The sequence below is a fragment of the Marmota monax genome, unplaced genomic scaffold (genome assembly GCF_021218885.2).
Source record: "Marmota monax isolate L192 unplaced genomic scaffold, Marmota_monax_Labrador192_F-V1.1 WCK01_AAM20220418_F8-fsc00026, whole genome shotgun sequence".
NCBI lineage: Eukaryota > Metazoa > Chordata > Mammalia > Rodentia > Sciuridae > Marmota > Marmota monax.
This window is the reverse complement of record NW_026693108.1, coordinates 4,130,005-4,150,542: the sequence shown is the minus strand read 5'-3', so window position 1 is coordinate 4,150,542 and position 20,538 is coordinate 4,130,005. Positions and strand designations below refer to the sequence as shown.

At 39.5% G+C, this 20,538-nt stretch overlaps 1 protein-coding gene across 1 annotated transcript; it reads left to right on the top strand.

The window, feature by feature from the left end:
• Window positions 1-1,191: 1,191 nt before the first annotated feature.
• Abhd13 (abhydrolase domain containing 13) lies at window positions 1,192-13,600 on the top strand. The gene is made up of 2 exons (XM_046454877.2): window positions 1,192-1,473; window positions 12,430-13,600. The coding sequence occupies exon 2, from the start codon at window positions 12,450-12,452 to the stop codon at window positions 13,461-13,463; it is 1,014 nt and encodes a 337-aa protein (XP_046310833.1). The 5' UTR covers window positions 1,192-1,473; window positions 12,430-12,449; the 3' UTR covers window positions 13,464-13,600.
• The last annotated feature ends 6,938 nt before the right edge of the window (window positions 13,601-20,538 follow it).

Below are 20,538 nucleotides of genomic sequence, written 5' to 3'. Positions count from 1 at the left end.
AAACAGATGAGCATCGTGAGGACATGAGGTTAAGAGAATAATTCTTTAAAATGGGCTCACGGTGTGGACCCCCACATGATTTCTTTTCAAGAGTCAATTCACCTAGCCCTGCCTGGCCTAATGGGACAAGATATGTCACATTCCTTTGCAAACTACCTGTTAACTGCAAGAGAAATGCAGGCCCAAGATAATGTTGTTGGAAGAACCCGGGAGTCTTTTGTGACCAGATCCTGAAACTCTGGGAGAAAGGGTAGTTCCTCCTAACCATAAAATCTGTAAGAATGTATGGTTAAGAATCCAACTGGAGTCAGCACGGGCCAAAGTGACCTAGAGTTACTATGACAGTGCGGACTTGGGAGTCTTATGTCCCCCTGCTGTTAAAAGTCAAGAGGTGGATCTCAGGTGGGATTCTCTGGAAATTTCGCAGGGATTTCCAAATCTGAGGTGCAGGAGAAGCAGGGCATCCCTCTCTCATCTGAGAGGACTCACTCCCTTTTTTGAGTGTGGCCTTCCCCATTCCTGTTACTCCGGTCAACAGGTCTAAAATCTGATTTGGTCGCAAGAATCGGGATTTGAATGGGGGTATTGGGAGGGGGGGGTCTTGTGTCGCCTCAGTTTCTTGGAAGGCCCCTGTTGCGTAACAAAAAACAACAACTTAGGAGATATCCTCTTTATATATAAAATAGAGCTTACAGAATGGGACTGGCCCTGGGGGAAAGCAAGGCAGACAGGTAAACCGGGGTAAACCAGCTCCTTGCATGGGTGCAATGCTGGTCCACCTGAAGCAATGACCTACGCGACCTAACACGTTCCCGCAGGCTTGTGCTTTATGGAACTTGGAAAAAATAAATCCTCTTTTCCTTTGAAGAACCCTCTCAGTGTGCACGATTCAGGCCTGCCTCTGCCCTGCCACTCCGCTCGTGGGGTCAGAAGGGGGACCCTAACAACCCCATGGGCAGACAGGATTTCTTTGTCAAAACAAAGAAAGGCGATGTCGTGGAGTCCCCGGGGTCAAGGTCTGATGGGCCTTTGCGGGGTGAGGGGAGGGGAGGGGTGATCGCGAGCGCCTTTCGCGAGGCCCAGGGTTGTGAAACGCGCGAGCGTTAGCCACGCAACCTTGGCCGCAGGGAGCCGCTGAGGTATCTTTACCCTGTCGGCCACCGTCGTGAGCCTCTCGGCCCGCGGTTTCCGCGCATGCTCGGAAGGGAGGCCCGGTTCCCAGCCGGGAGGACGGCGGAGAGCAGGTTATGTGGGAGCCGGCGGGGACATTTGCCGGCGACACTCCAGCTCTGGCCGGAAGTAGAGCCGTCAAGAGCCGTGCCGCTGGATCTCCGGGCTAGACCGTGGCGACGGCGGCGGCCCTTCGGCTGGAGGAGGACGATGAGGAGCGACGGAAGCGGCGCGGGGCGACGCTGCTGCGCGGCGCTCGGTTTCGTGCCCGCGGCCGACCTCGCAACCTGCCAGCAAGCCTGAGTAAGTGCAGCGGGACCGCGGCGCGGGCGGCGCAGGCCCCCGCCGTCGGCTCAGGGCCGGGAGGTGCGCACGCCGGACCCTGGACTCGCCCGCCCGGCGCCCGCCCGCGCCGGAGCGCAGAGGGCTCGCCCAGCGCCGCCAGGTCGCGGCGCAGGTGTGCTCCCCCGCCGTCGGCGACGAGCTCCGCCTGCCAGTGCCTCTGCAAGAAGTTCTGGGGCTTCTAAGAAATCTGGGGGCAGCCTACACAGGGGAAGCCACTTTTGCTGTAAATGTCTGTCATCGTTCATCTTAAGCAAAGTGCATACTAGTGTGATTGGCCAAGATAACGACCAGAAATAAGTCTTTCCGTTCAGCAGCTCTTGACCTGTGCGTCCTAAGTAATAGCGACCGAAGAGAAAGGCGAGTGCGGGATCCAAGTTTTCATGCTTGGTTTTCATCGATCCTCCTCCCTTTTGTCGTAGATTAATAAGTTATTTTTCTGCATGCTTAGATTGGTCACATCTTTGACTAAAATACTGAATTTCATTCTACTGCATGAGAGTAGAATGTGTCCGTCTGATGTTTTGTGTCATATTATCCTACTTAGCTCATCAACCAGTCAATCATTGTTAGTAGGGGCTCACTATGTATTTTTAGTACATAGCAATGTCTGCTGCAGAGTTCAGCAGGATGAAGTCTCTGTCAGCAAGGAACTCACATAGTATAATAAACCTGCTCACACCGGCCGTAAGTCTCACCATCAGAGTTTACACCACCTGCAGAATGGAGAATGTTGGCAGTAGTGGCCCAAGGAGAACTAGAAAATCTACCACCTGAGCCGATTTTGACAGAAAAATGAGGCATTGTCTTATTTTCTGTGTGCAGGTGGCACAGTCTTCAATGAGTCATTTCCAATGTTAAATCCAAATCTAGCAGGACTCCTAGTTGTGCGTACTTTTACTTACACAGCTCTAGTAGGTAATAAAATGGTTTAAATTTGTTTAAATAGAAGTAGCTGCATTTATTAACACTACTATATTTGATCTCAGCAGTATTTGACTTAGATGTTTCATCTTCCTTTTACATACAAGGAAACACATATTTAAGTTGAGTTGGCAAAAGTTACCTAGCTATTGACACACCACACCCCAAAACACCCACTCCTTCCACTGCACACTCCTGATAGTCTGTGTGGAACCATGAGGACAAGCCAGCTTCTGCACCTTGTGCCTTCAGGGAGCGCTGGGCTCACAGCTCTCTTTCCAGGTATGCTGTAGTCCCCTTATTGTCCGAGTATGAGAATTTACTCAACTCAGTCGTCCTGGGCCAACAATATGACCTAGTTTAGGCACAGGAAACTGTTGGACCTCACATTTTTCTCTGGTTGTACCTCTGTTGTCACTTAACTCGAGAGAATTTATTTCTGTTTCTCCGTTTTCATAAACTTAGAACTCATTTAACCATTACTCAGAGATTCCAAGTTCTAATTCTTGTTTAGTTGACTAAAAGTTGGAGCCTGTAAATACCCTATTTTGGAGTAGATTTTTAAAAACGTTCTAGTTCTTTTTTTTTCAATTAAGGATTTTTCTTCAAATGACAGACTTCATGATACGATATTACATTTTATGTTGTTGTTTCATAAAGGTCTTAATTCCTAAAATAGTACATTCTGCTGAAATCCCTTGCAAGGGTATAGTATTTCCAGGATGTGAAATGCATGCATTTACAAGCTAGCCAGAGAATCCAGCTTTTTTTGTAGCATTGGTTTCATACGAAAAAATTAATTCCAAGGCTTATCCCTCTAGTTCATAGATTAAATTTTAAAACATTACCCATTTATAAGTTGCACAATTCCTGAATTTCACTATCAACCTAACCTAACGTCAGTATTTACATTTAGAGACTTGTGGTTTTTCTTATTGCTTACCATCTTTCTACTTGCAGATATTATAATCTCAGAGCAAATTATGAATGCTTTGCTTAGTAACAAAATCTGACATTTTAGTTTTCCTAAGAAAGCAAGCACAAAATGTTACTAAGTTGCTATGTAGTATAATTTTTGAGGTATCTACTTTTGCAGGTACATAATGCTCTCTAAACCACTCAGTTGACCTCCACCACCTCCTTAGAGGGTTACTGTTCATTTGTCCCATAGGACTATTAATACACACATTTTCATTATTGATGGCATGTGGGTAACCATTAGGGAAATAGATAATTCATTCTGTGGTGTCTTCAACACCCTGATAGCAGCTATTTGTGTTTCCATTTCAGCTATGCAGCTGGCACGGTGTCTTAACTTTCCAGTGATTATCAGGAGAGAAGATACATTGATGTAGGAATGCTGAATCAGTTCTGTGTTGCTTATCATGCGATTGTGATTGGAAGCTGTGAATTGCCCTAGAATCATCAGTGAGCTCCATGAGGTCCTTGCTATCCTTGTGATGTGGGTGTCACAGTGACCCATGAACCGACTTTCTCCTCTTTGCATTCTCCACTTGAACCTGCACCATTGCCTTGTCAATGATGTGCATTTTTATGTGTGAACAATTTTTATTTTTACATTATCAATTTTAAGACCAACTGAAGGACCTTAAAACACAATCGTGTATTTGTGAATTAGAACTTTATAATTCTATTTATAATTGTTTAGTCTTATAGCAAAATTGCTTTTTGGGAACTCATTCACATAAAACATTTGTAGCTTTCAAAGTTCTTTTGCCATTGGTGGAATCAGCAAGTCAAATATATATTTGCAATATGTTGTTCACTTCTGCAATTAAAACATAATTTGAATAATTAGAGTTTTATTGTTCTGACCTTCATTAAAATATAATTTTGTCTTAAAAAGTTTTTAGTCAATAGAATGGTAGTTCTGTCCCTTTTACTCTCCTAGTTATTAAGGCAATGATTATTGAAACATGTCTTGTTGGTCTTCAATTTTTATTAAAACATTACTGGGTAAAGAACTTTAAATAAATTTATAATTTATGATATAAGGCACAAAGAATTTAAATAAATATGCAGTTTCATTCATAATATAAAGGAAGCAAGTTTCTTGGAGGGAAGGCAATAAAGTTAAGCAGTTAGAAAGTACAGTACAAGTCTCAAACCTTTGGTTTCAGGACCCCTTTATTTTAAAAAATAAGTGTTAAAAATTACAACTGGGAGTTTCTAAGTCTATTACATGTTAACATAAATGATGTTTCATGTAAAACAACTATAATGACAAAAGGATTATGACATCATTTGCCATTTTCTAAAATAATTTTTAAGTCTGCATAATGGAAGAGAGATTCTCTTGTTTCTGCATTCAGGATCCTTGAGGTGAAACATGGCCGAAATCAGGCTTATGCCAGGTTGTAAATATTGTAATGATTTTCTCAGGAATCGTGAATGTTCTTTGGTGCTACTCCAACACTCACAGGAGTTGGGTCCTTAAGGTCAGTTACATAGTGGCTTCTGGAACCTGCATCAAATAGTGTTTGTTTTGATGTATTAGAATCTGTTGGTTTATCCTCCAACAAATGTTCACTCATGTCTAAATTTGTGACATTCATTGGTCATTTAGGCTATGTCTGTTGGTTAAGACAGATTCTTCCAAATGGTGGCATGTTTAGTAGATTCAGAATTCACATTTGTCAACAACACCACCACAGTAGCATTAGAAAAGTAAGGAAGTGTTGGGGAGCAGTTGGAAACATGCTTCTGTTTCCAGAAGGTGTCTGCCAAACACCTAAGTCTGAATAATTGGTTTGTCAGTTGTGTTTCCAAATGAAAATATTGCCACCTAAAAAAAGCAGCCAGTGCAGCTTACAGTTCAGTTGTACTTCAGTATACAGCACAGGTGCTTCCTGTGTGCTTGCCATTTTGCCACACATGTCACACAGCATGCTGGAAAACTGTACTCATTGGTTGAGATACAAATAAATGAATAACTTATTGCTTCTTTGGTGCCATTCTTCAGGGAAATGAACTTTTCCCCCTCTTCTTTACTATGAGCTTAGGGTGATAAAGATTATAATTACTCCTATGCATTAGCACCAATACTTTGATTCCTGCTAAGGCCATTGGCAATTTTACCCATCGTTGTTTGTATACTGTTAGTGGAGATGTCAGTCACTAGGTAAAGAACGTCTTAGTGTTATTAGGAGCTTAATTCTGAGCTTGTGAGGCCCAACAGTGTGTCTCGAGGACATCTAGGGGTCTGTAGTGACCTTTTGAGAAGCACTAGCATAGAAATATTTCTGATTTAATAGGAACATTTAAAGTTCACCAAGTTCAATTGCTCTAATGTCGTCTCTTTTCCAAGTATTTATTTAGATTATTCAAAAGAGCTAGCAGTATTTAGAATAATTGTGCTGAGTGATTAAAAATAAATAACAGACAGCTGCTTGATAGAAAAAGTAAGATTCTGAACGCTGGAGTCAGACAAACTTAAGAACCAAACAAAGCATAAGTTTTCACTTGGTGTCTGTAAGTAAACAAGCTTTTGAGATCCAGGTAGATGATATTGTGAAGGTTTTTATTAAGCTGTTTTCAGGACAGTTGTGATATTTGATTTTTGTCTCCTCTGTAACTGAATGAACCTGTGTTAGACATACAGTCTTGTTTATGTGTGTGTGTCTCCTGAGTGGCTCAGGAGTTGCTTGAGAATTATTTGGCGGACCCTGAGCTATGTGAGCATAAGGACTGAAATGCATTTATCATTGTAAATAGCCTACAATATCCACACACTCTGATCAGCACATCAGGTATTCGCACATGTTACTTGTGGCATTGCCTTTTATCTTTACATAGTGTAGTAGGATGTATTGGGACCTGATGGCCATTGCTTGGGAAGAGACTGGGAGGCCATTTGTAGGATTTTCCAGTAGTCCAGACCAGATTTGACAGCTCCTTGGGGGCACACAGTGGTATTCTGAGTACTCAGAATCTAGGGTTGGTCATAAATTCAGTTTTCAGCTTTATTTTTTTTAAGCACCCGTTTATAGAATAGTAACGTAAATATTTTTTTTTTTTTTTTTTCCAAATGGAGCCATTTGTGATCTTCAAGAACATGAAGGAGCATGAGCACATGAGGTTATCACTGGAGGTCAGACAACTGTGGCCATTATAGTAGACTTCTCATTCAGCTAGCACTTCTGGCCACATGGTGACATTTTTGTTTTTATTTACAGTCTTATATGGGTTATTGTCTACCCAAACTTGAATTTAAAGACAGGAAGCATACAGAGCACTTCAGTTAACCATTACAAGTTAATCAGGACCATAAAATTCACAAGGGGACCATCACCACCTCTATAAGGTACATGATCATCAGAATTCCCGCACAGTACATAGGATGTCACTGATACTTGAAGTTCCATATGTCAGAACTATTAAGGGGGAAGGAATCATAATTGTATCTATTTGCCTGTGCATTATAATAAAGATCAGTTATGCCTCAATAGATTTTTTGAGAGGTGCCAGATATCAGTAGGATCCCTCAAAACACATGAGTTAGAAAGCACCAAAATTATTTTTATGGTTTTTTATTCTAATATAATATCAGTACATATTATACTTATTTTTTGCTTCTGTAATACATATGTAGTGACTTGACATGAACACATAATTCTTAGTATACATATATATATCTTGACTCATTGAATTTATACTTTAGACATAGTTGCTTATAGGCTGTTTTTTGTTCATAATTAATGTAATGCATACAGAACTTCGGCTGGGAGGAAGAGTTGTTTGGAGAAGTTTGAGATGTCAATGAAGTGTCAGATACTTCAGAAATAAGTTGAGATTGCAGATGAAGAGACTGGGATTCACTCACACACAGGTGTGATAATTGAAATCATGAGAAAGTGAAGTCCCTGAGTGAAAAGTCGAGTGCATTAGTTAGCCTTCTTTACCTGAACCAAAATAACTGAGGGAATAACCTTAAATAAAGATTTATTTGGGGCTTACAGTTTCAGAGGTTTTACTCCATTGTCGCTTGTTCCCATTGCTTGGGCCTGTGGAGGGGCAGTATGTGATGACCCAGAGCACATGGTGGAGGAGACCGCCCACCTGATGCTGAATGGCAAGCAAGGAATGAGAAAGGCTGGTCAGGTCCCAGTGTCCCCTTCCAGGCTACCTCCTGTGACCTCACTTCCTTCCTGTTGTCCCTACCTTCTAAAGGTTCCACTACTTCCCTGTAGCACTACAATTTGGCATCCAAGCCTTGAACACATTAGACTTGTGGGTGCAATCCAGATCCAAACAGTAAAAGGAACCTGAAAGGACGGACCTTGGGAAATGCCAGTGTCTCGGGGGATAGGTTAGAGAGAGGTAGGAATGGGAGCATATTGATGCTGGAGGAAGAGTCCACAGTGATCACCAGTTGGAGGGCAGCGTCTTACAGCATGGACAGAGAAACATCCTTCAGATACAGCAGTAAGTGAGCTTTACTCTGAGATTCATGGTAAGAGCTTGCTTCTTGGGTTCTCAGCAAGTGGTGAAGGAGTTAACTGGGAGTTGTTAAAGCCACATATTAATGTGTTTTAGAGATGTTTGACATGTAAGATAAGATCTGATAACAGGGCAAAGGCAGAATTGAGAAATGGGGATCAGTCAGCTGTTTAAGATGCAGGGGTAAGGTTAAAATTACATAGCCATACAGATGGGTGGAAGAGGACAGGTGATAGGCTGTCATGTGATCTTCAGAGAACAGGTCTGGCGTTTCTTCCCACTGTGCAACCCTTCTACTCGGTAAAAACTCTGATTTAACTTTGACCATATTAAAGTCATGATTTCTTTTGATTGTATATGAGGCTAAGGTGTTACCAGTGAATACATTTTAGTATGCAACAGAGCTTGTCAAATAATTCTCTTCCAATGACACATTTCATAGATGCTTTGCCACACAGGACTTTAAGGTACAACCAATTACCTCATTTATCCTGCATAATCAAGTCTTGGGATCAACTGGACACTCAATTCACAAGATCCAAATATTATAGTGAGCCTCAGCCTCTGCTTTGTTGGAAGATAAGGGCTAACACGCCAGCATGTCAGCTACCATCAAGTGTGCATTTCCCAAGTGATAGCTCAGGTCTGGTGGCAAGATAACACATGGATGGATGTGGGTCTGACCTTACTTAGCTGCTTCATGCTTATCAGGAAATAGCATCCTCTGTAACACATGGACATTGCATCTAGGAGTCAGTAAAGGATAAGGCAATTACAAATCATGTTCCATTCAGAGAAACCCCTGTTTAAGCTTTCAGTGTGGTTGGGGACTCTGTCTTTGTCATCCACAAGAGCTCACCAGTAGAAGTCCTTTTTTTTTTTAAACCACAAACAATGTTGCTTAGAAACACAGCTGATATCTTACCTTTATTATGTTTCCAGGGAAACTGCTGAAGGGTTAACCAAAGGCCAATTTTTATATGGAAAAGGAGAAAGGTTTTGTTAACCCTTCACTATAATTTATTAACAAAATAACACCATGTAGGCTGCGGCCCCCGTGCAGTCTGTTCATGTCCATGGCATCAGAACGGCAAGTCTAGGAAGGGCTGTTGGCCCTTAACACATGGCGCTGCTCATTGTGCTTTGCCATGGTTTCAGCTAGTTTAGTAAATAAAAAACCTTCCTGATAGTGTGTGCTTGATCCAGTTCCTCAAATAGCATCTTCGAAGTGTGCTTGATCCAGTTCCTCAAATAGCATCTTCGAGGTAGAAATATGATTCAGAGTAGGGAGGAGAAATGGACAAAAATGGGGTGAGGAACACAACAAAGGCCGTGAGTCTGACCCACCTGCAGTGGCAGCGTGTCAGAGGACACATGCCCTCAGAGTGGATTCCCGCTGTGGAGGCCACTTCCACTGTAAGGTTTGGTGTTCATTCCCAGTCACTTGGAGTGATCTTTCTGGAACATTTTGTGGAAAACTCCCAAATTTCTTATTCCTAACCAATGAAAGATTTTAACCAAATGTGCCATTTGTTCCTGACATCCAGTCTTAAACATACTTGTGGCTTAGAATATTACTATGTTTTCTTGGAAATCTAATAGTTCAGGTAAGTTATTAGGTTATTCATGCATGAAACATTTTGATCGAGTATTTGTAGTCATTTAGGGATACAGTAGTGAAAAGGGAAACAGTTCCTGGCCTTAAAGATTTGAAGTCAGTATTGTTTACTGAAATTAGACATTAAAAAGGCTAGAAAAAACAACTTTTGAAAATTTAGTAGCTGAAAATTTTAACTATAGATTTTTATCTAAACAGATGTAAATGTATTTTAAATTTCAAAACATGCTTTATCGGGCTGGGGCTGTAGCTCAGTGGCAGAGCACTTGCCTAGCATGCATGAGGCACTGGGTTCAATCCTCAGCACCACATAAAAATAAAAACCAAATGAAGACATTCTGTTCATCTACAACTACAATTTTTTTTAAACATGCTTTATCCACTTATTTAGAGCTTTATATTTGTGGTGTTGTTACCTGACTTCAGTTAAAACTTTGATTTGAAAGCCAAGGCCCCCCATCCCTGATTATCTGGATAATGTGTTCCTCATATTTCTGTATCTTCCTTGTCTTTTAATTACTCACTAAATTCTGGTGTTATTAATTTGAACAGAACAGACAGGAGCAGTAAAGCCAGAAATGCTCATCACAGAAGCAAAGAAGAGAAACATAGCTATAGCATTTATAAATGTTTTTATTATTTTGTTATTGACTAACCTTATATGCAGGCATTTTAAAAATTTTCACTCTTGAACATTCAGATTGGAAATAGGTGATAAATAGAAAGTTATTCAGTACAGATTTTAAGGGTGATGTAATGTCAATATGCCATTACCTACTATATCACCAAATAAATTATGTTTGAATCACTCATTTTGATACCTCTGTCATAAATTCACAAATGACTTTTTGGTTTAGCTGTAGAAAAAATAGTAAAAATTTGACATTTTTTACTGTAGCTTTTTTGGGGGATGGGGGCAATGGCAGGTATTGAGGCGCTCAGCTGGTGATCTGCATACCCAGCCCTTTTTATTTTCAGACAGGTCTCACTAAGTTACTGAGGCTGGCTTTGAATTTAAGATCACCTCTTTCCTAAATTGCTAAGGTTACAGTTGTGTGCCACTATGCCTGGAAAGAAACAAATAGTATCTTATGATACATTGTAGGACTTTAACATAACACAAACACAAATGATCCCAGACATTTTAATCCAAATCATTGTGCCAAAATTAAAATTATTTTATTTTTGTGTATAAATTTTGTTTTTAGATATCCCTAATGAAACTTTTCAGCACAAAATCGTTCAGATATCACTTACACTTTAAAACATAAAATGAAGTAACTGTTATAAGGGACATTGAAGTGCCCAGATAAGTTGTGTAAATTAGCTCTGCCCAATCTGCTGATGAATAGCTTGGCAGTTCAGTTCAGCACAGGAGGCTTATTATTCAGTCTGTTACATCTTTGAATCTAATTGTAGGCAGGTTTAATACCAGCAGCATTTGGGCATTGCTTACAAGTTTTTAATCTTGGACTTTATAGATTGCAGGAGGCACCTTGTAATAAAACTTCCTGCAACTGGGTGGCAGTGTTGGTTTCTCTGAATCCAGAAAAGTTCCACTTGTGAGTTTAGAAAGATTCATTTGAATAAGAATTCTAATGCGAAAGTCTGTTGAGTGAAATTAATAGTGAAAAATCAAGTTTTTTAAACCATTCAACTCATTGTCTTAATAACCAATCTAACTTGATTTTATGATGATCTTTCAGTTTTAAATTTCATATGTACTGAAATGCTTTTTTTTTTCTCATGGCACACAATGAGTTTCTAAAATCAATAACAATTGTTTATTGAAGATAAGTGCAATTTCTTTATTGTGGTATAATAAAGTATAAAGGGAGATTTAGTGTTTTCAAAAGCTTAGTAAATAAGCCTAAGTAGATAAATATTACCTTAGAAACCTGATAAAATGGCAAAAGAACTCCAGGCAGGTTAAGATAGCTTGTGTAGACTACTATTTTGTAACAAAGAAAACTGTCTGATAGTTTCTTACTTTTTTATGTCTGTTATATGCTGCTGTAATATTTTAAAGTTTTTCCTCAGTCTTTTTTTTTTTTGGTTTGCCTCTGGTTCTCAAGAGAATTACTGTGCATTTGTTCCACATTATCCCCCCACGTGTTTATTGGTATTAAAATGTGTTATAGCGATCAGTGGCAACACCTTATCATGAAACTTCTACAAGTGTTTTGTAGGAGATCCTGTACCTCTCAAAACACTGGCAATCTTAAACTTATATTTAGTGTGAAAGACACATTATTAAACTTTTTCTCAAAAATAATCTTAAAATTGATCAATATTCTAGTATTGTATTAACTAAAAACATTCAGGTAGAAGGAAATATTTTGGGTTTTTTGTTTGTTTTTTTACCCTGGTTTACTTATAATTTTAAATATAAAAGATATTGAAAATAAACTATATTGGCTTGGTTTGGCAGGGTTAGAATCTGGTAGTTACCTCTTTAGCAGAACTTGTCCTCGATGGACATAGCTTAGCAGCCGACATGCCAAGAGCTTTGGGGTCGTGCATCTTTGCTTCTTCGCTCCTTTGCCTGTAGAGGTGGGACTATGGCCACATCCACTTCAGCTCCTGAACCTCCATCTCCTCTATGTAAAATTGAGAATGGCGTCATCATTTTCCTGTCACATCATTGAAAACACATGAATGAAGGTACTTAGCAGTAAATGAGCACTTTTTAAAAACTGAATAATTTCAGTGAATATTTGCATTTCATAAGTGTAACTCCGAAGGGGTACATTAGATTGGAGATTATTGTGAAGGAGTGGGGCAACGAGAATATCAGCAGCCTGTTTCTTGTGGCGTCATTTAGGCTCCCAAGGATATTAATTGCATTATTTCACAGGTCTTTAAGAGTAATGGGTATATGGTGAATTATTGACATCCTTTATCTTTCTCTCTAGGATACTTACGGAGAGCTACAATGGAGAAGTCCTGGATGCTGTGGAACTTCGTTGAAAGATGGCTGATAGCCTTGGCTTCGTGGTCTTGGGCTCTCTGCCGTATTTCTCTTTTACCTTTAATAGTGACTTTTCATCTGTATGGAGGCATTATCTTACTTTTGTTAATTTTCATATCAATAGCAGGTATTCTCTATAAATTCCAGGATGTATTGCTTTATTTCCCAGAACAGCCGTCCTCTTCGCGCCTTTATGTTCCCATGCCCACTGGTATTCCACATGAGAACATTTTCATCAGAACCAAAGATGGAGTCCGTCTAAATCTTATTTTAATAAGATACACTGGAGACAATTCGCCCTATTCCCCAACTATAATTTATTTTCATGGGAATGCAGGCAACATAGGTCACAGGTTACCAAATGCATTGCTTATGTTGGTTAACCTCAAAGTTAATCTTTTGCTTGTTGATTATCGAGGATATGGAAAAAGCGAAGGAGAAGCAAGTGAAGAAGGGCTCTATTTAGATTCCGAAGCTGTGCTAGACTACGTGATGACTAGACCCGACCTTGATAAGACAAAAATTTTTCTTTTTGGCCGTTCCTTGGGAGGAGCAGTGGCCATTCATTTGGCTTCTGAAAATTCACATAGGATTTCAGCCATTATGGTGGAGAACACATTCTTGAGCATACCGCATATGGCCAGCACTTTATTTTCATTCTTTCCAATGCGTTACCTTCCTTTATGGTGCTACAAAAATAAATTTTTGTCCTACCGAAAAATCTCTCAGTGCAGAATGCCTTCACTTTTCATCTCTGGACTCTCCGACCAGCTAATTCCACCAGTAATGATGAAGCAGCTTTATGAACTCTCCCCCTCTCGGACTAAGAGGCTAGCCATTTTTCCAGATGGAACTCATAACGACACGTGGCAGTGCCAGGGCTACTTCCCTGCACTGGAACAGTTCATCAAAGAAGTGATAAAGAGTCATTCTCCTGAAGAAATGACGAAAACGTCATCTAGTGTAACAATTATATGATGCTCCCCTTTTTGATTAATGCATTGTATTTTAATTTGTGCAGAATGATAAAGAATGTTCATTTCTTACAAGTGTGTTACGTCTGTACTTGTCTGAAGAATGACATTAAACTTTGAAAGGACCTCAGTGTACCTTTATGATGATCCAAATGGTTTTTTACATTTGAAGAACTGTAATTATTGGGATTATTTCACACATGTTCATCAAAACTTTCAATGTGGTTATATATCCATAACTTTAGTTTAGTACATCAGTATAATAGAGGTTATTCAAAAGTTTCTTGTTGCTTAAGTGACATATAATCTGTGTCACATTTAGGCTAATAGCTGGGAATGAATGAAAGGAGACACATGAGCAAGAAACCTTTGGATGTAATTCCTGTAGTAAATATTGGGACAATCATGGTAAGAAAACTTAATTCTATAACTGCATTTTTCACCTTAAAAGTTAAAATGAAATGCATGATGGTATTTTATTCCTTGACTTATGCAATGCAACATTTTTAATGTAAATAGCACTGGCCATATACTGGTGTATATGGTTATCTGGGTTATATCTATTTTTATGTAAATTCTATTTTGTTTCTGGCAAGAAGTGGAACTGAGGCCTGTGTGCAGGTTGCCATTGACCTTTGCTCTGGTGGACGCTGAGATCCAGCTTTTTCTTACAAATAAATGGGACCCTGTTTTCCAATATAAATGTACCGTGTTTTTGTTAGGTACAGTCTGGATCATGGCATGCAGATAGAAATTTAGAGTCTTACTGCAGCTTTCTGTGCATATTTGAACTTTTTAATATTTGTAATTTTGGTGGCAAAGAGAATTTTAGCTTCTGTCAATTTTGTAAGTCTTAAGCTGAACCACGAATAGCAGTCATAGTGAAGATTAGAACTTGCTTAAGAATTAAATTAGGAAGTCCTATTACATGATTGTACATACCATTTTACATAATTCCATATTGGATATTTAAGCCCCAGGACCTAGGATACACCTAACCCCACCAAAGGGTTATGATCATTAAATTAGAGTTTTTGAAAATTAAAAAAAATAAAGCAAAAGCAAAAATATCTAGGTTCTTGACTTAATATTCCAGTTGCTGTCAAAGACAACTGTATCAAAAGACAGTTTGGGGAAAATTTTGTTTTTAAATTTCATACGTGAGGACAGGTGAGCATGAGGAATTAGAGCTCTGTGACACAGCCTGATACCATGTGTCACAACTGAATGGCTTATGCAGGGAGCAGTGTGTAGACACATAGAAAAGTAGGGGAAATTTTTCTTAAGTCCCTTGAAACTTAAAAGATTTACCTTAATTAAATATATAAGCTGTGAGACAGAATTGTGCCAGATTGTTCCAAGCAGTCCTTAAAAGTTAATTGTAACTGAGCTCCATGCATTGTGATGTCAGTTTGCACACATTTTGAATATTTTGCTTTCTACAAAGCAGCTAGAGCAGAGAAACAATGAGTCAATAATCTTGACTGTAATTTAAAGACATATTTCATGGAAATAGGGCTAAATAGCATTCTTATCATTGACTTTATGCTAGGATTTAGAAAAGATAAATAATAACAAATATGATTTCTAAGAATAATGTGTTTCTATACATTCTTAATTATAAAAAGTCTTGCTTTTGAAAGTTGGTAGCACATATTACGGGAGGTGTATTTTGTGTCAGTTCTCCACAATTGCAGGCTGTCTTTCATCTTGTAAATCCTGCTACGTACGGTGACTGTCCTGAGGAGGAATGTATTGGAAAGAGAAAATTAAAATGTCGTCTTTGGACCTGAGCTCTCATGGCACAGCTCTGCCTGTATCTTTAAGGTTTCCTGGGCACTCTGCTGTTACGTATTCATGTAATAATCCCTCGGCTGCACTGTGGAGGAACTGATTGACTCGGTTGGAAACATGCTGATGAAGTGTCAGGTTTTCTTCATCAGTGCTTTTTTATTTTGCTTTTTTTTTTTTTTGGCGGGGGCGGGGGATATTTCAGGTTTATAATCCTCCTGGGTTTTTAAGCCAGGACTTAAGATGTTATGGAGCTCTCGTGTACCATTCCTGCCCTGTCTCTTCCTAAAGAGCCTCTCTCCAGTGAGGGGCAGGGCCACGTGGGGTTGTACTGTCTGTACCAGCTTCTGTATTCAAGGCCACTTGCTTGTGTGGAAAGGGGTGGAAGATAAGCTCATATTTCTAGGAGTCCACAAAGCCCATGGCATTATTTTTTTAAATATTTCTAAATTGTAGTCGAAACACTTGGTCTTAGTAAAATGTGACTTGTACATGAGCCATGCCTTCGTTTTGCCCCATCTCTGAAGGAAATGAAGTAAGATTATCTTGTGTGTTCATTTCTGGCTCATTCATAAAATTCATTTGTGAATTACCTAGCTGCCCTTTTAAGTTATTAAGCTAAAAATTTGGAAATACTAAAATGAGCTTAAGTATGGAGAGAGAAAACTTATTTAGAAATAAAAATCAAATTTATTATTTTAAAGATTATTAGGACCCTGGGCTGGGGTTGTAGCTTAGTGGTGGAGCACTTGCCTAGCACATATGAAGCACTGGGTTCAATCCTCAGTACCACATAAAAATAAAAAAAGTATCGTAGCTATCTACAACTAAAATATTTTTTAAAAAAAGAAAAAGAAAAAAATTATTAGGGACCTGTAATCCCAGCAAGTCTGGAGGCTGAGGCAGGAGGATTGCAAGTTCAAAGCCAGCTTCAATAACTTCCAAGGCAACTAAGCAACTTAAGAAGACCCTGTCTCAAAAAAAATTTTAAATATTTTGATTTTTTTTTTAGTTTTTGGTGGACACAACATCTTTATTTTTATGTGGTGCTGAGGATCGAACCCACATGCCAGGCAAGTGCGCTACCGCATGAGCCACATCCCCAGCCCAAATTTAAAAATTTTTAAAAGGGTTGGGGATGGAGCCCAGCAGTTAAGTCCCCTTGGGTTCAATCCCTGTTAACCTCTCCCTTGGAAAAAAAAAAAAAATCAGGCAAAAATTGGTTAAAAAACAAATCCTGAAAATACACTGCAGCCAGGCATGGTGGCACACACCTGCAATCCCAGCAGCTCTGGAGGCTGAGGCAGGAGGATTACAAGTTCCAAGCCAGCCTCAGCAAAAGTGAGGCACTAAGCAACTCAGTGAGACCCTGTCACTAAATAAAATTCAAAATAGGGCTAGGGATGTGGCTCAGTGGTTGAGTGCCCCCGAGTTCAATCGCCAATACCAAAAAAAAAAAAAAAATTGCACTGCAAACTAAGGAACTGAAAACTGCAAAACCACATTTGAATGCAAAGCAGTTCTAATGACAAAGTGGACAGTTCACATTGCCACTACCTTAAGTTTTTGCAAAAGGTTTTTGACTAAATTTTTATTTTCTTTAAATGCTTTTCTGAATTCTGTAGACACATTACAGCTCTGGTAATAGTCACTGGAATGACCATATTGCAGTCATCACTGCTGAGAGTTTATGCCCTCTGATGCTCACCTATTCATCTCTTGCCAGCATTGGCTTGGGTCAGAATAGGTTTGGCAATTAACTTTGAAGGCCATATTTTATACAAATGATCTTGTAAGCTCAGATAGCCTAATAGTGGTTTACATTAGTGAGCCCCTACCCTCCTTGAGGCTAGGGTAAGGTGAACTTTAGAAGGATGTCACAGAAGTCACTTTCATTTAGGTCATGATCAAGATCCTGAAATCCTCCAATATTCCCCTGTCCCTTTTTCCTATTATATTTGAAAATTACGGGAAAAAAATAAAAGCTGTGAAAGGAAAATTTAGTCATAAGTAACTTTTGGATTATCTCTTAAATTCATGTATTTTCATATCACTCAGGTAAAGCTGGAAATGACAGAGCACAGACATCTATTTTTTAAATGATAAGGTAGAAAATGAAAAATATTTCTGTTTATTCTTATTCTCACATATGCACCTCTCTTAGCTTGTCAGAAATAATATGTCCATTTGTACAGCAAAAGAAATAATCATCCCAATTCCAGTCAACACATTTTTTTGCCAAATGGCACAAATATACCTCCATTTATATTTTGTATCTTAAAAATGTAGTTGAAAAATAAGACTAAGCGAAACTTTTTTTTTTTAACAAAAGTGCCATATATACATATGTAATGGGTGTGTGTTGAACTTAATTTATAACAATTTCTGTCAGTACAGCATATATTGGAAATTCAAATTGTTTTCAACATAACTGAAGTACATTCAGGATAAAGTGAGTCTAATTTCATAATGTAAATCATATTTTTATTATTTACCATATTTTGTTTGAAGTAGTAATAAAATTTTATAACTCAGATTTGAATGTCATAGTACATTGTGTACTAGCCATGGCAAGGAAACTTTTTTTTTTTTTAATTTCTTTTAAGATATACTTTCTATTTTTCTGTACTGACATATGCAATAAATTGATACATTAAAAGTTTGATTAATGTCAAGTTAGTTTGTATTCAGTCTTTTTAGAGTTTTTCTGTTAATGTAAAGTCTATCATAGGACATTTAAGTTTCTTCTGATGGTTAAATAAAATTCCTGAGTTTGCACTGAAAATAGTAAATTTTATTCTATTAATGGTGTGGATAAAAGATAGAAGCAAGGTTTCTATTTCCTTCCAAGAGTATCACCCTCCCTCACACATTAACTTTCGACTGATACCACAGGTATTTCCTTTAAGTGGACCACTGGTAAATGACTAGGCCCCAAAGCACTCCCCTAGTTACATGATTGGGGACGAAAGTTTTCCTGTTCCTAGGCACATGCCTTCAGATTTCAAGAAGTGCTTCTTCAATAAGTCAGTTCTCTCTCCCATTGATATTTTAATTCACGGTTTTATTTTGTCAAAATGGATGTGTTTGCTGAGCCCTGTGTGGTCTGTAACAGGCCTTCCCTCAGGAGAGAAGACGTTTTCATGCCTGGATGGACTCTGCACAAGTTGACTGACAAGTGTAGACAAGCCTTCAGTGTCCCTGAGAGAGATGTGCAGGCAAGCACTTCCTGAAGACTGTTTCTGTGGGATCTCACACACTGGCTGGAGAGGTCACCAGCCTGTCCAGGGCAAAGTAATTTTACACCACTTCCCGCACCCCCCCAAAGGGTTGTTTTCACATTCTCACTTTACTCCCCAACTCTTCCTTCACAGTCAGCTACATCCTGAAAAGCATAGAGTTAAATCTCGGAGAAGACAAGTCCCATCATACTGAGGGAAAGGGACGTGGAAGGCGTTTTGAATACTTAACTTCAGGGCCCAGATGTTGACTATTGACGTCACCAAGTCAACAGCAACAGCAACTTTTAGCCTATTTTATAAAAGTGAGCTCCGAAGGGCTGAGTGACAGTGTACGCAGAAAGGAACCTAGATTTGCACCCAGATCTCCAATTCTGAGTCATTTTCCTCAATGAAGCAATTCAAAACCAGTTACTCATGTTGGAATAAGTTCAAAATGTTGAACTGGAATCAGAAGTGGACCAGTTCAAGATCCTCCCAAAATTGCTATGAACTGCAAATTGGAAGTATCAAGCAGTGAACTACGCTTTCTTCGAAGTAATTAAATGTTCCCACAGGAAAATCAAGATGCCAAGCCTGGGACTGTCGTCCTTCCTCAGCCTCGGAACTAACCACAGCTGGAGAACTCAGAGCCAGCCTCACAGAGGCTCATGAGCCTTTTGAAATGGATCTTGCTGTTTCTTTCTCAAGTAGCAGTTATTTCCAAACTTTCCTCTGCTGCCGTTCTAGTCCCTGGAGTCCTTCTGTGACAGCTGGCGCTTTCTGCGAGTGCGTGTTGGGTGCCACCTATTGCTCCGACTCCTTTGGCATTTATTTTTAGTATTTGAACATTTCCACCTTCACAGGTCCCACTCCTCAGCCATCGCTGCTCTTCTCCCACTTGGGGAGGATTCCACGCCCCTCCCTGTCCTTGGGTTTTTGTGGCTGCATTTCTCAGTAGATCAAAGTTAGACTTCTCTGTCTGCAGGGCAGAGTTGGCATACAGAGCTTAGCCTGGTGCAAAGGTATCTGTTCTTTCTCCTCCATGAATCGACTCACTCCTCCTCCCTGCTTTGCTTTAGGCCTGATGGGATTTCCTCTAGATCTAATGTGCTCCCACTTCTCAAGGCCTCTGGGTCCCTGATGCAAATCCTTGGTAGCTCTAGGCAATGGTTTCCTCCCCTTTCCAAATACTCATTACATTTAAATATAATCAAGTATCAAAGTACAAAATGCTTTAATTCAGTTGTTACATACTGTCTTGTTTTTGTTTGTACAAGCCAAGATCTGACAGGGCTGTCACTTCTTTCTATCTAACATAGCACCAGACACAGTGCTAAGCAACTTGTACCCACCAATTATAGAGTTAGTCCAAACTTTTCCCTCTTTAGGAAGAAAATGAAGCACTGAGGTAATTACTACACTGTTTTACATTTCTTAAAGCTCCTGACCTAGACCTACAACCAGCAAACCTGGAAGTTAAATGCACACACATCACAAATTAATCATTGAAGTTGAAATGTTGGAAGTTACCCATGTAACAGGAGGGAGTTTAGCTTAAGCTGAGCTAGAGGAGGGAGTCTAGCTTAAGCTGAGCAGAAGACAGAGAGAGGGGCAAAGAGCAGTGGAGAGCGCTTAAGCCCAGAGCACCAGGGAAGGTCACCTTTCGTGTGTCACCTACTCAGAGTAACTACCCACCAGCTTTCACATCATCTTTTTTTTTTTTTAAATAAACACCATGTACCTGCAATTCCCTTTATAAAAGTTGATCATCATTAATCTTAGAACCAAAGAGTGACCCTTGGGATAATGTAACCCACTGGCATACCTGTGGCCTTTCTTTTCTTCACTCCCAGAGGTGTGAGTTCAAGACTCCTCGGTGCAGCCAATTTGGAAAGCAGTATGGAGATTTCTTGGAAAGCTGGGAATGGGGCCACCATTTGACCCAGCTATTCCCCTTCTTGGTCTATTCCCTAAAGACCTAAAAAGAGCATGCTACAGGGACACTGCTACATCGATGTTCATAGCAGCACAGTTCACAATAGCAAGACTGTGGAACCAACCTAGATG